The sequence below is a fragment of the Sinohyriopsis cumingii genome, chromosome 2 (genome assembly GCF_028554795.1).
Source record: "Sinohyriopsis cumingii isolate HCF-2022 chromosome 2, ASM2855479v2, whole genome shotgun sequence".
In the NCBI taxonomy this organism is placed as follows: Eukaryota; Metazoa; Mollusca; class Bivalvia; order Unionida; family Unionidae; genus Sinohyriopsis; species Sinohyriopsis cumingii.
In genome coordinates, this window is record NC_142962.1 from 122,294,341 (window position 1) to 122,310,430 (window position 16,090).

At 39.2% G+C, this 16,090-nt stretch overlaps 2 protein-coding genes across 3 annotated transcripts in view; one reads left to right on the top strand and one right to left on the bottom strand.

The window, feature by feature from the left end:
• LOC149805730 (uncharacterized) overlaps positions 1-5,956 on the bottom strand; it is a 29,864-nt gene extending 23,908 nt beyond the window's left edge. The window contains exon 1 of the mRNA XM_089950402.1: positions 5,056-5,956. Within this exon, the coding sequence (XP_089806528.1) occupies positions 5,056-5,163 (108 nt within the window). The 5' untranslated portion in view covers positions 5,164-5,956. The remainder of the gene's footprint in view (positions 1-5,055) is intronic.
• Positions 5,957-15,050: 9,094 nt separating this feature from the next.
• The window catches only part of LOC149805731 (uncharacterized), a 53,058-nt gene continuing 52,018 nt past the window's right edge, over positions 15,051-16,090 (top strand). The window contains exon 1 of one of the 2 annotated variants that reach the window (XM_089950403.1): positions 15,051-15,074. The gene's annotated coding sequence lies outside the window, so the exon portion shown is untranslated. Of the gene's footprint in view, positions 15,106-16,090 lie in introns of both variants that reach the window. The other variant, XM_089950404.1, reaches the window with a different exon arrangement.

The following is a 16,090-nucleotide window of genomic DNA, read 5'->3' on the forward strand; positions in this document are numbered from 1 at the left end:
CATTATTGGTACGTATGCCTTGTCCACACGTAGGGCACAATCCCAGCAGTTGACAAGCACATTTCTCCTGTGAACCTTGCGTCTTCAGATGTTGTTGGTAACAGGCAGGGCTGACAAACGTGCGCAGACAAGTTGAACAATGCACCGGTTCCTGCCCTTCGTTCAGACAGGGTGGAGAGGCCAAACATCTTGAGCATTTTGAGCCACAATGCTTGTGTTGCTCTCGATTGTTATAGCCATAGTCACATTTCTCACAGTAATAACCGTATCCCAGGAATCCAGTGATACTAGTAATGGTATCGAAATGGTCATCGTGATGATAGACATGAATGTATTTTCCGTCCTTAAAGTCTTTCCCTCGAAACAACAGAGGCCCACGCATTTCTTGAGGATGCACTTTCAAGGTGTATCGTGGAGCTAGGGCATCTTGCAATTTTTGCATCTCAGGAATGCCACAGGGTATGTCTTTGGGCAAGCCAGCTTGTTGTAACAGGAGTTCTGCTTCGTTTCGTTGTTTGGCTCGGTCCGATTGTCGAATAGTTTTCCAGGCTCTTTTCCATTCTGCCGTGTCGTTTTTGTTGGCATAGGTTCGTCCCACCACGATGGCCCTGGTTAAACACATCTGGTCTTCAGGGTTATGAATTCGGACGAGACTCTTTTTGGTGCTGCGAAGCTCGTCCACCAATAACATCTTTTTGCGTCCAGGCCCTTGAGGAGGAGAGACGTGGGTCATGTCCAGTGTGGCTTTTCCATCGGTGATGTCAAACTGGTCATTGGATTGTTGTACGTGTTGAATCTTGTCCATGACTTTGGAAGCGGTCAATTCTGCAGGGCTGCTAAACTCGATCCAAACAGGGGATTTCAAACCGTCGTGTTGTATGGAAAGTCTCAAGCGATCGTCTTCTTTGGGTTGACATTGTCGCTTGAGTGTGGTAAGTAAAGAATCCCACACCCCGGTGATGAACCCTTCTGCTTTCTCCAACGGTACTTCGGACTTGAAATCTTTAAACTTCACCGTGTATTTGTAAGCCGTGGTTCTAAATTTTCTAGAGGAGCGCTTTTCTGTCTCTCGAATGTCATAGTACTTTTCAGGGTTAACTAAGGGTGGTGAACTTTGTTTAGAGGGTTTGGATTCTGGTTCACTCATGTCCTCTTCAAAATCACTGGCATGAATTTGTGCCAAGACTTCAGCCCTGGTACGAGGCGATAGATCACGTTTCTGCCTCTTACTTTCTTCTTATTTCTTCTCAAATGAATTGGATCGTTTCATCTTGAGTGCAAAACGTCAAATGACTCAAGTTTAAACACCACAAACTAATTTATAGTCCTGGCAGACCAGCTTATATAAAAGGGTGTGTGTCTTGTCCTTTCACTATTCATTTCACTCTCAAACCAAGCACAACGATGGAAGAGACTACCCAAATCGAACATTTCATCAGAGCTTTGCGAGGGGTCATTAGAAAATTTTCTTCAGACCAGCCGACGGACTACTCTCCTTCCTTTCGAGATAAAAGTCAAGATACTTGCTATATCTGTCAGAAGAAAGGGCATTGGTCTTCAGAGTGTCCAGACCGTCAAAAAAGAAAAAAAGGGGTTAAAAGAGACAAAAGTCAAGATACCTGTTATTATTGTAAAGAAAAAGGACATTGGTCTCCAGATTGCCCAAAAAAGAAACAAGAGGAGTCAGAAGAAGAGAGGGATTCTTCAGAGGAAGAAGAAGAGGAGGAAGAAAGCCGACAGGTGAAGAAAAAGAAACAGGAGAAGAAAAGAAGAAGGGAAGAAAGTGAGGAGGAAGAGGAGGAAAAGACTGTGACGGTGAAGAAATTGAAAAAACAGAGACTAAACAGTGAGACAGAAGAAGTCTATGAACTTTTTAAAGTGCTCTGTTGTGAATTGTGAATTGAATTGTAACTACTGATAAAAGAATAAATTAGGTATAAAAAGGTAAGTGTCTTTGGGTTTTGATTTTAAAATAAGAACGTACACTCACACATTCATACACAAGTACTATAGGGGTAAAATGGGTTGTTGTTTTGTTTTTTTTTTGAGTTATTGGCAATTGAAAGTCTATGTCTTTTCGAGAGACGTGGGTGGCCCTGAAAAGGGCCTTTTCTTTGGTGTAGGGGTAAGTTTAAGCAATCAACTTTAACTGTCTTAAGCCTTTGCCACAGCCGAGGCCTACTTCTGATGATGATTTGGTTGAAATCACTAAGGGTGGTACGGTAGGTTTAGTCACAGGGTTGGCGTCTTTAGGTCGGGAAGGTCGTATTCTCTTCGGTCGTGATAAAGAAGTCTGATACATTAGTTTCAGACTTATTAACTCCGCTAAAATGTCCAACAGTAAAGTGACCGTTTGATTTTCACCCTCTTGTTTCTTTGCTGCTGCTTCTTGTTGTTGTTGTTTTTTTCTGACCTCTTCTTGCTGTTGTTGCTGTAAAAGAAAAGCTTGTTCCGCTTCCTTTTGTCGTTGTATAAATTTCTCGAATTCTTCTTTCTGTCTCTGTCTAAAATTCTCCACGTGTGGTAATGAAGAAGGTGACGAAGGTTCCGGAACAAATTCTTGCGAGGTAAGAAAATCCACAAAATCCCAATTCACCTCTTCTGAAAGTAAGTCCGGGTTCCCTTGGGTGGTCTCCACTGCTGGTGCACCCCAATGGATCGTTTTCTGAGTTTCCGTGATGTTGAATCACTGTCGCATGGATTGACAGCGCACAGGCGCTAGCGAATCTATATAGACCACGTGACGTCACAGACTGTTCTCTTCGGATTGGATGTGGGCTGACTGAATTTTGTAACGCGTGTTTGGATTGGTCAATGAACTCAATCCGTTTCAATCCTTTATCTACCTATAAATAAGCGCAGTTCACTGCATTGATTCACCTGTTCTCGGCGCCTCAAGATGTGGACCACAGTCGAATCATCCACCCTTGTTTCTTCGATGACGTTCAGGACGGACATGCTAATGTATGTCCGATCCAAGTGGACAGTTGTCCACAAGTCAGACACCAGTCTGTGGATACGAAGAGTGTATGTGGAAAGACAAGGATGCCTCAAGAGGACTCTGATTTATGGCCCTGCAGTAAGACGCAGCTTGAGGACAAGAAGATACCACAGATGCCCTTTATGTTAAGGGCATATTAACATAAATCCAAAGTCCCTTTTCAGGGCCACCCACATCTCTCGAAAAGAGACAGACTTTCAATTGCCTACCCCTTTTTTATTTTTTTATTTTATTTTATTTAATTTATTTATTTTTTTTATTTTTTGTTTAAAAAAAATAGAGAATCCTCCCTGTTTCAATTTTCGTATGTTCCCTTTTCATAGACCCATCAGGTCGGAACCATATTAAAATAGGGTCCCGACCCTGTTCCATTTTCCCTTGTCACTCAACAGACCCAAGATTTCTTTTCCATGTTCAATTCCCCTTGAGGCTAGAGTGGCCCAAGACTTTTTCCCCATGTTCAATTCCCCTTGAGGCTAGAGTGACCCAAGACTTTTTCCCCATGTTCAATTCCCCTTGAGGCTAGAGTGACCCAAGACTTTTCCCATGTTAAATTCCCCTTGAGGCTATATTGTCCCACGAGTTTTCCACATGTTAAATTTCCATTGAGGCTAAACGTTCCCAAGGGGTTCTGTAATGCTAATTCCCATTGAGGCTAATGTATCCCACTTAACTACTTACTGTGATGATCAAAAGACCTCATACCATTGCTTACAATTGACCTATAAATCATATGTACGGTTTACTGTACTTATACGGTGCATATTTGGTTTATAGGTCAACTGTAAGCAATGATATCAGCCCCTGTGCATGTAATTCTACTGGCTGTAGGACAAAAATATTGCCGAAGCCTATAAGGTGTGTCAAGATGTTCATATATACACATTTAACGAAATTAAATTACATATTAATTGTTGATCAAAGACTCAAAAGTAAAATAGTGTCACCAAAGTTTACTCAGTCTTGACTCTTAAATAATTGTCACCAGAGCTAAATATCATCAAAAAACATTCAGACAAAATTAAAGTGTCGATCGCTATGGACTTTTATAATGGTGGCCATGTACTTAACTTGGTCAATAAAAGACTTAAGGCCAATTTCTTTTTAACACCTGCTACTTTCACTGCTATATTTCATCCGGCTTATCCTATATCATACCTTTAGGCTGAGCTCGTCCAAAAATATCCACGTAATTTAGCAATTATTTTGTCGTATGTATATAATTACCATCCAAAGGGATGTAGATATACGAGGATCCAAATAAAGTGAATAACTGCCATTTAAAGGTATGTGTAACCAAACTCTATTTTATTTTTTATTATATTTTTTTTAAAAGACACGCACAACCAAATTTGTTGGTTCTGAAGTTCTATTAATTTAAATTATAGGACCTATCTGACTTTGCCTCAGGGCCGGATTAAGGTTCTTGTAAGCACTAGGCACTTCTGTTTCGTAAGCCTTTTGGTGGATGCATTATTGGCCTGACTCTGCCTTTTTGTATGTACACGTGTCAGTAACATGGTCATTACCACAATATATTTATTCAAATGAGATATTTGTTAAAGTGTTATCATGCAAGGGGAAAAAATGACAACTTATGGTCATTGTTTTTCGAAGGCCCAATATTTTTCGTAGCTCTTGGTACAGTGACTACAGTACTGTGCCTACAGGATAATACGGCCCTGTTTTTACTATTCAATAACTATAGCAGGTTTGGTTTGTAAGTCTACAGAATGATCCCAGTCGTTACAGTGGCTTTCTATAACGAAAATGAAAGAAAGAAAGAAAGAAAGAAAGAAAAAAAACAGATACAAGAAAGAAAAAAAAACAACAAAAAACAAAACAACAATTTAAGCAAACGGTACAAAGGTCTAGGACAAAACTAAAGTCAGAAATAAACCCACCGTTACTCGAAAATAAGTAACGAGCTTGAAAAAAACCACTTATCTTTTGGTACCTACTCTCGAAAAAATTTAATTGCATATTAGAATATAACGGGATCAGTATAAATAGCATGGATCAGTATACTGAAGGTTATATTTAAATTATCTTACCTGTCTAGCTCGCAAAATACTACTCCAAATCAAATCGAACTGACGTCCGTTAACAAACTCCAATCCAAGGCATTCCGCATGAAGTATAAAAATCCAATGTGACGTCATAGTCTCTTTGAAACCAGACTCTCGTGTGGCTTTACGTGAGCTTCGCCGTGTTAGGGTCTGGTAAATGTTTCATTGATCTCTGTTTCTGCAAGAAGGCGCATATTCTATACACATATCGGTATGTCTCGTGCCTCTTGAGCTACCGTCGGCTGAAGGGTTCTTTAGGTGAAATGTACAATATATTTCTGAATCAAATTCTCTGTTTGGTGACTTGTAAATCCACGTGATATAGCACTACCCTCTGTCCTATGACCATTTTGAATTTCGCGCTAGATGGGACTGTTACCAATTACAGGCATGTGTCTAAGGTGTACGCATGTCGTCCATCAGTATAAACACAGATTGGGGGCGGGTGATTTATCGGACTAATCGCAACGATGTCTGCAGTGTGACAGTTTACAGTGATGTCTTGCACTGGGACATCATGCCGCAGACATGTAACATCATGTCTCACCCAGTCACATTATCTTGACACCAGGCCGATCAGCCCTAGCACTAATCTCTTAATCCTGAGCGCCAAGCGAGGTAGCTATTTTGGTATGACTCTACCGGGTTCGAACTCGCGATCTAAAGCATCCGAGGCGGACACTCTAACCACTAGGCTACCGGAGCGGTCAATTAAGCATTTGTAGACAGCATTCTTGCAGTTTCCTTGGTTGTAGTTGCATCAGTTGAACCACCATCCCTCTCCTGTCATTTAAGAACTTCATACTCTACACGAGTCATATAGTAATGAAGCTTGAAAATCGATACCTTAACGATTCCATTATATTCTTTTTATGTTGTCATATGTGATTTTAGTACATGTACTTGTTTGTATGAAACCTTCGAGAACTAGTTGTTTCACAACTGACAAGGTATCCAATAAAAAATATCTCATACATATGCATGGACATATACATACATATACTACGTACAGAAATAATAGTCACACAGCAGTACATTTGATGTCATACGCATCTTTTTTCATGGATGATATAGACATACAGCAGAAAACACTAGCATAAAAACTGGCAAAGATTGAATAACACCCAGAATAGGAAGCTAAAAAGTAGGAAATTAAACATTTGTATAAAAATAAGGGACAGATTGAAAACGGCATGAAACCATCAGTTCAGACCAGGAAGTGAATTTAAATGTCAACCCACATATCCTGATCAAGCCATCATAAAAATTGACGTGAAGGTTCCATAAGTTGTATCCTGGAAGATGACTGGATATTTCACCTTACTAAAACAAAACTTTAATTTAATGTTGGTCAAGTACCAACGACGAAGTAAACAGCGTAACGGAGTAACTGAACGCACAGAAAGTGGCTGATTTTTCTATTTAATTTATGCAAAGATAATAACCCTGCTACTGGTAATAACTACAGAGACTGTCTAAATGATGCATCTTTTGACTTTTAATTGTAAATATGCACGGAGGTAGACTGTTAAACGAGTTGGTTGTAACACTGACCACAGTTTGACGTCCGTACCATTAAACTGGTCAGTTTCGCGAAGCTTTTCATTTTCACTATGATTAAGTACATAGTTATACATAACCACTGCAGTTTTGGAAAAAGAGGACTAGTATTTACTGTGTTATGCATGTGATTTTATTTCAAAGCAGTGTAGAATGGTTTTCTTACAAAGTTGATTCAATTATGATCCCATTTCGAAGGGAAGAAATGATCTGTTCGAATTTAAGGTATTTGCTTTGTGCAAGGTTTCAACACTATTCGCTTTTTAATGGTGCGGATACGCAAGAAAGCGTTCCTCTGGTTGAAGAAACAAAAACGAAAAAGGGTGTCGTTGTGCAAGCCACCGTTCAAGTCATCCCCAAAGAAAAAGTGCCATACGCCATGCAAATGTTGTGCAAAAGACCTCTGACCTCAAATTGAAGAAAGAAAAAAAAAAAAAAGAAAAAAGAAAGAAAAAAAACAAACAAACCAACAATAAATTGGGAGTTGACCTAAGTAGTTGTTGACTTAACATTGACAATAGGCCTTGATTTATTAATGAAATTTTACACGTATTGTACATGTGCTTTTAGTATCACGCAAGTCAGTCACTGAATTTAAAGAATTAAAATATAAACGTCATAAACCCATTACGTGTTCATCGACGTAAGTGTTCAATTATGAACGTAATTTTATAAAATTTCATTGAGATAAAAAGATTTTGATCTCAAGCAAAGATGCGGTAATGCGCACATTCACACATATTAACGAAACATGACAATAGGACGTTCAAAGTGTAATAATGATCTAATTTCATTAATGTGTGATATTGACCCTTGGAGATATAACATAAAGGCATAAATTGCTAATCGATGATCGTTGTTTTCTTCAGGAATATATTTTATTCGATTTAATCGATATAGAAAAGAACAAAGTAGTTGATTTATCAATTAAGTGATTGATTCACGTTAGTCCACGGAAGATTTATTTTTAGGGATTATTATGTCTATGTTTTTTTTTAAACTCTTGGTATATGATGTTATCTAGTTTTTATAATTTTATTCATGGCCGTGATGTATACAGAATATCTTCATTTCGGTTTGTCTAATATTGAACAGGATCAATAAATAGATGTTTACGTATGTGTTGAAAATCATTAATAATAATAAAACTTAATAGCGCTTATAGCTTAATTTCTCAGTGGCTAATGGGGTTTCGATTTTTCTAAAATAAATAGGTCATTTCAAATTCATTGGGCAAGGTCACATGAATAGGCCAAAGCGGCGCAAATTGAGTAGTGTTTTTTTGTCACGTGGGGTCTATTGCGAAATACAGTCGCAATATACGGAATATTCATTCATTCATTGGCGACTCAGTCTCGAAAAACCATGCGAATAGCGCCATTGGAGTGTTGTCTGTCTCTGTTGGCATCGTCTGCTGTGGCTGTGCAGGCCTATACGTGAGTGACAGTCCCTATTGCAGTTGGTGCAGACATACTGGGAAGTCTGCGTTACTGTGTGGTTGCTGCCACGTTCTTCTTTCTCTTACGTTTCTCCGCCGCCAGCTGACCTCTCCTCGCATCAGCGACTTATATGCCATTGTTTACCGTCAGTCTCCAGGTGCCGCGGTCCTCTGCCAGCTCTTCCCAGCCATCGGGTTAAATGTTGCATGCCTTCATGTCCCTCTTGCATACATTCTTGAAACGGAGTGAGGGGCAGTCGACTCTTCTCATGCCAGTGGCCAGCTGTCCATATAGGATGTCCTTTGGCAGCCTTCCATACTCCATGCGTCGGACGTGTCCCAGCCATCGAAGGCGGCGTTTGCTCAGCAGGGAGTACACGATGAGGGTACTTGCACGCTGCAGGATCTCGCTGTGTGGAAGAAGGTCTTGCCAGCTGATTTTCAGGATGCGTTTTATGCACCGTATATGGAAGGAGTTGAGCCGGCGTTCTTGTCTCATGTAGGTACTCCAGGTCTCACTTCCATATAGAAGGGTGCTGAAAACGCAGGCCTGGTAGACTCAGACCTTGGTGTGCTCTGTCAGCGCGTTGTTTTCCCACACCCTCTTCGTTAGTCGTGCCATGATGGTGTTTGCCTTTCCAAGCCTTCTGTCCAGCTCCATGTCAAGCGAGAGAGTGTTGCTGATGGTTGACCCCAGGAAGGTAAAGTTGTTGACTGCTTCCAGGGTGACACCGTTGATTTTGATGGAAGGGGCAATGGTGGTATCTTGCACGCTGACATTTGTTTTTTCCAAGCTGATGGTGAGACCAAACTGCATGCAGGCATCAGCAAAACGGTCTCCCAGTCTCTGGAGGGCTGCCTCGCTGTGGGTCACAAGAGCTGCGTCATCTGCAAAAAGCATCTCCCTGATGAGCACAGCTCTCACTTTGGTCTTTGAGCGCAGTCGTGCCAGGTTGAAGAGCCTCCCATCGGACCTGGTGTGTAGATATATGCCATCCGTGGACGTGTCGAAGGCTTAGGACAGGAGCAGGGAGAAGAAGATCCCAAAAAGTGTTGGTGCCAGCACGCAGCCCTGCTTCACACCACTGTTAATTGGGAAGGAAGTTGAGGATGATCCATCATACAGGACTGTTCCCTTCATATCTGCATGGAAAGAGATTATCATGCTGAGGAGTTTTGGGGGGCAACCGATCTTACTCAGAAGTTCAAAAAGGCCCTTCCTGCTGACCAAGTCAAAGGCCTTGGTGAGGTCGATGAACATCATGTAGAGTGGTTGACCTTGCTCTCTGCTCTTCTCTTGGTGTTGTCCGAGGGAGAAGATCATGTCTGTCGTCGACCTGCCTGCTCTGAAGCCGCACTGGTATTCCGGGTACACACGGTCCTCCAGCAACTACAGCCTGTTGAGTATGATGCGGGCGTACACTTTACCAACGATACTCAAGAGTGAGATCCCTCTGTAATGATTACAGTCACTGTGGTTGCCCTTGTTTTTGTAAAGGGTCACAATTGTGGCATCGCGCATGTCTTGGGGGACTGCTCCTTTCTCTCAGCAGAGGCAAAGTAGCTCATGCAGTGGTTTAATCAATGTTGGTTTTCCACGTTTGATAGCTTCGGGCGGGATGCTGTCACTACCTGGTGCTTTGTCGTTTGGGAGGGAGTCGATTGCTTTGCTGAGCTCCTCTAAGGTTGGCACTTTGTCGAGCTCTTCCATGGTGGGCAGATTATTTATGCTGCTGAGGGCTGCATCGGTGACTGACGTTTCTCGGGAGTATAGCTCTGAGTAGTGCTCCACCCATCTGGCCATCTGTTGCCCATGGTCTGTGATCTTCTCTCCCATCAGAGATTTCAGGGGAGCGACCCCTTTCACTGTAGGGCCTAGAGCCTTCTTGATGCCACTGTACATACCTTGGATGTGTCCGGACTCGGCACTGAGCTGGATCCCTTCACACAGTTGTTGACAGTACTCGTTCGCACACTGTCATGCGATGCGTTGGGTGTTACTTCCGGCACTTCTGAGAGCAGCAAGCGTCCGTTCATTAGGGCATTTTTTTTGTAAGCTATGAAGGCTTTTCGTTTCTCCTCGATTTGTGGTTCCATCCCTGATAGGTGTGCATTAAACCAGTCCTGGCTTGGTCGTTCCTTCTTTCCAAACGTGGAGAAAATTAATAGATCTGTTTCATTCCGAGTTTTGTAGTTATTCACACTTATTGTGTCCCTGTTGTAAGTCTACAGACGTGTTTTATGTTGTACCTATATATTATTTGAGAGAATAAGCATTTGTTTGGACTGTTAGAAATAGAAAGTGCTCATTATTTGGAATATAATATTATTCTGGAACTGTTATAAATTATTCCAAGGAATTCTGGAAAACGCTATATTGACAACGTCACGGTTTCTGGAGGACCAGTTTATTTCCGGTTTTGAAATTTATAAGGAGCTTTTGATTAATTTAGGACGTTCATATACCTTTATAAGGAATAGTTTTGATTCACTTTACAATACTGTAATATCCTCTCACATTTTCATTTATAACTTTGATAATTAAATTGTTTGTTTTACAAAACTTGTTGGTTTTGCTTTTCGTTTCTGTTACTTAATTTATGACCATATTGTCTTAATAGGGATGAGGCAATGGGAGTTGATTGTTTTGCAACAACACACCATGGCAACCGGTTCGGGGCGGTCTGGGAAGGATTCGAACCTGCAATACTGTAATAGTGCGTCGGGCACCTCAACCATTTAGCACGGGGTCTCTAACTAAAAACAAGATAAGTAGATTGAAAGTTATGAAAAACAAGAGTTAACGAAGTATGAAAATGGTTGCAAGTGAAAGATAATTAGTGACAGAAAGTTATTAAATTGAAATAACTACTAAATATAGGACCAAGGTAACAAGACATCAAATTAAGATAAGCATATAGCTATTAGAGATAAGACACGTCAGGATTATGCTATTCGCAGTAAACATTTTTATGGATCTGAGCGTTTTGTGGAATACTCTGGGAACGTTAGAAATAGTACTGCCTAAAGCTGATGCCCTAGGTGGGACTGCAACATCAACTTTATAACATTCGGGAATTATTGCCATGTTTGGTTCTCGAGAAAATAAGCGCTTTAATTTATGGTATTCCAGGCAAAGTGAAACAATTCCTGAGGAAAAATGCTCTAACCTACTCCATATAATTTTTGTTGTACCTTCTCAGTCCCACATGTCATTTAGTAATAAAACACTGAACCATCTAGCACAGAGGTGGGCAAACGTTCCAGTGCAAGTGGCGCATAAACAAAGTTACACATTGTCGCGGGCCGCATAGTTCATTAGGTAAAATAATTAATATTTGAAATAGCAAAAACAAAAGGTTTTTCTAAATAACATCTAATTAATTGCTAATATTTGAACACTTAAACTTCAAAAGAAGCACATTTATTTGATAAACAGAGTAACATAAACAGAGTCAGAGTCGGGCCGTAGTTTGCCCACCCCTGATCTAGCAGCATCCAATCACAACAATCACGCTATATCTGACAGTGGATAGGTCTTGTATTTCGTAAAGGAACGCCTTAAAGTAAAAAAGGAATCCATGTTTTCGGTAAATTCACTCTAGCATTTTTACTTTGTTGCTGTATCTATATACTCTTGGGCTTCCGGTGAAATTTATTCTTCCCATTCGTCAAATGTTGTGCTCTCATCTATCACTTTCTCTTTCCTTTCTGGCGTTTTAGTGACAATCAGTTTTCTGCGGTTGTTCTTTTTTTGCTGAACTTGGGGGTTATATATCTTTCACATATTGCATGGCGTATCAGACTAATTCTTCAGAGGTGTCCCAGGCGAGGATTTGTACAAAGACGCACTGTGTCCTGTAGAACTGTTTACCCTAAGAAATACTCTCTTGCATTACCTAACACCGAACAAAGTTTTTAAATCTTGCACTAAATCAAATTTCTTCCCTTTATAATACAAGCATCGTTGGATCTGCGTTGTGAGAAAATCGTTATAAACTTCATTGTAATAAAATCACAGTAAAAAAAAACAACAACAAAAAATAAACAACAAAACAAAAAAGCAATATGAAAATAATTGTGAGCTCTGCTATATTACAAATCACAAAGTCACATGGGTCATGTTGGCATTCAACACCGATTCTTTCAGTAATGGGTCTCATTTTTTAGAATTGGATTATACATACCTTTAAGTGGCAAGTATTCACTTCATTTGGATTCGTATACATCCATATTCCTTCGGAAGGTCATTATTTAGACGCCTCGAGAGGTGCATGTGACAAAATCAAGGTTGAAGTACGCATACATCTTTGGACGAAACGAACCTAAAGGTGCGATCCAGTAGAACCTGGATTGAATGTCGCGCGCTGTGATGTCACAATGAAAGTTACGCATATTGATAAACAAATTTGTACTACCGACCATTGTGACGATTCCGCTCGACGCGCGCTTATTTTGACCCAAGCTTAGTACATGACCACCATTGTAAAAGACCGTAGAGATCGATAATTTTCGTCTAGAACTTTCTTGATGATAGTTAAAGTGCAGATCATAAAAAAAATAATATCAGGATTGAATAGACTTTGCTGAAAGAAAAGTAGTTAGATTAAAAAAAAAACAAAAAAAAAAACAATTTATTTTTAATTTAAAATGAGTAAATGCGCATGCATGACTCATGTGTCTTGAACTATAATTCAATGGCATGTCCAGTGATCAGTTTTAGAGCAAAACCTGGAAGTATGCATAATTACGGAAATTAAAGGTCAAAGGCTGATCTTGAATCATTCCGTATAACTATTGTTCACATAGTCACTAACGGAATTTGTCTACTACAATTGGAGCACACCAGAAAAAGAACGAAATTACAAGCGACTTCGTTGACTGAATTCAAGGTGTGGCATCTCTTAAACTGAATATTTGAACGTCCAGGCCCGGCCCTAGAGAAAGGCAAAGGAGGCAACCGCCTTGAGCCTCGCGCTTTCAGGAAATCAACTCCGCAATGCAATTTTTTGTTTGGGGTCCCGCTCTCATCGCTTGCTGCTTTGGGCCCCGCACATCATAGGGCCGGGCCTGCGAACGTCGTTTAAACCTAACATCCTGTCAACCTTGATGTACACAATATTTATTAATGACTTGCTGATACAGTTAGAAAATAGTGGATTTGGAGCAAAGATTGGATCCTTAGCTGTGGGAAATCCAACCCTAGCTGATGACATTTGGCTATATATCCTAGCAATCTACAAAAGCTGTTAGATATAGCATACGACTACAGTAATAAGTGGCTACTCGAGCTTAGTGTCACAAAGTCATACATTATCATTTTCGGTCCCCAGTACCAGAATTATGTCAATATGAAATGGTATCTTGGCCCGTCATGTTTGCCGGTTACTGATTCAGCAACACACCTGGGTCACCGAATTAACTCAAAGCTGACGTCACATGACGCAATACTCGATGCATGCAAGAAAGGAAAACAATCTTTTCACGGTCTGCTTGGTATTGGCTTTAAACCGAATGGTTTAAATCCTTTGGTTGCCGCAAATGTAATCAAAAAGGTAATTTTTCCTTCAATGTTTTATGGAAGTGAATTATGGTGTAACATTTCAAAAAAGCGACCTCTCTTCATTGGATACAACTCTGAGGTATTTTGCCAAAAATTTACAAGGCTTTCCAACACATACAAGATTAATCATCGCCCTGGGAATGCTAGGATGGACATCAGCGCAGTCCGAAATTGATAGAAGAAAACTGTTTTTTACACAGATTGTGTTTGATGCCTAATAACGTACATACTAAACGTGTGTTTAACGTTGCGTTATTTCACTTCAATTTGAGCGGATGCATGTCAAGCTACGGGTTAATTTCAAATTTATATTATACGTCAAAGAAGTTTGACTTGCTTGGGTATCTAAATGATTATTTGCATCATTCTGAAATTCCAGATAAACAAAATTGGAAAGAAATTGTAAGGTCAAAAAATAAACGTGGGGCTGCTGTTCCTCCAACACAGCTCGATATGTGTATTAGATATGGGAATGTTTTCACAGACTTGATACTTCATTGTTGTGTTACTTGTCCTTATATGTCAAATTTCACAAACTCTTTCTGGGATTTCCTTACTGATAAATTTCCACTGAGCCTGCACATTACGTTATTTAATGCAGAAGATGAGCTGCAACTACAATATCTTCTAGGTAAAAGGTTACCAGCAGGTGTAATCGACAAATAAAACTCCAAGCTATTCGTCCTGTATGCAGCATACTTTGTCATGCAGTGTGCAGCTATCTTCTGCAAATAAGATACTGAAACTTGCAACTTATGCAGTTGACGAACACTTTGTTGAATGATATACTGTAATAATTTGTATTCTAATATTTATAATTTTTTAAAAAATATTTGGTTTTAATTTTAATGTTTATCGGTTGTATTCAGATGATTTATTCTTATATCATGTAATCTTCTATGGAAGGAAATAAAGATGATGATGATACATGTACTATATAATAATTATTATATAGTACATGTATGACACGTCAATTGTAAGCAACGATACGAGCCCCTGTGGTTGCCGGTGCCGTTTGGTTGACGTGTGGTTCAGAATTTAACCAATTTGAAGATATTATATATATATATATATATATATATATATATATATATATATATATATATATTACAAAAATGTATAAAAAAATTGGGACTTACATACTGTGTTTAACCGAGACTGAACAAATTAGATATATATAAACCTAGTAGTCAATGGAGAATTTATTGAGGGTGAGGTTTATTCGAAATGGTTTCAGGATATATTTTAAGGAACGAAAGACACAGCTATGGGAATTAAAAGACTCGTACAAATAGTCTTACATTTTAATTTATTAAGCAATCATTTACAAATTAATAGTATATTAATACGGAAGATTATACAAAGCATTTTTGAAAACTTAATTTTAATAATTCCGTTTTATATATTTTACTAAACCTTGTCGAAGAGAAACTTCAACATGAGGTAACGGAGATCAGTGGTTCATCTGATTATTGTAGGGGAATCTGTTTTATTTGTTAGATTAAGCTGGAATATCATTTCTTACCACTCACACTAAATACATCATTGAACTTAACACAATTTTAATTTAGATGAATCAGTATGAAAAACATTCAATGTTTCTATGAAGGTGTGTATGACTTGGTAAAGGCCTGTAACAGGACTTAAAAGTGTAACCCGTACTCGTACCCGTACCAAACATCCCCGTACCCAAAACATTATCTTGTATAAATTTGGTAATTAATCATAAACCAGTAATGTGTTTTTTTAGGATTACTGTTAGATATGTAATATTTAAGATATATTTTTATTGAAAATTTCTATTCAGTATTTACTTGGAAAAATTGGTTGCCGGGGACTAAAATGTGTAACCCAAGGAAGAGAAATTGAATACTATAGTCTGTAACCGCCCCCCCCCCCCCCCGTTTGTTTATACCCCCCTACCGATTTAAATAACGGAAACCTTTAGTTTGATAAAAATTGCACAGAACTTAGCCAATTCATTCATTAACTTATAATTTCTAACCTGAATGTGACCAGAGTGGCCCAAACACTGACATTCTCTGCATCTTTCAGGCTTAATGGACTTTCCATACTAACATGGCGCAATGTTGCATACATTATTGGCAAAGTGAATTCCTCAGACAACATAATGATGCAGTTAATCTGTTTGGTAACTGCTGGATAATTCTGTAAAATACAGAAATGTTGAGAATTTAGAGTTGTATCATTTGCACAAACATACATAGAAATTACACTGCTTGTTAAATCCATGTGAGAAGCAAATTTGTAATTGTCATTCTTTTCCTTTCCTTGATTCGACATTGTAAATATTGTAAGCAGAAAACATAGTATTTTCCTTCTATGTACTTATGTAGTCATGCATACACTCCATCGCTGAAAATGGACTTGTCCAGGAACTGGAAATGATTGGCAAACAGGTCAGCTTTTACACTGAAAACTTGCATTTGGAATGAAAT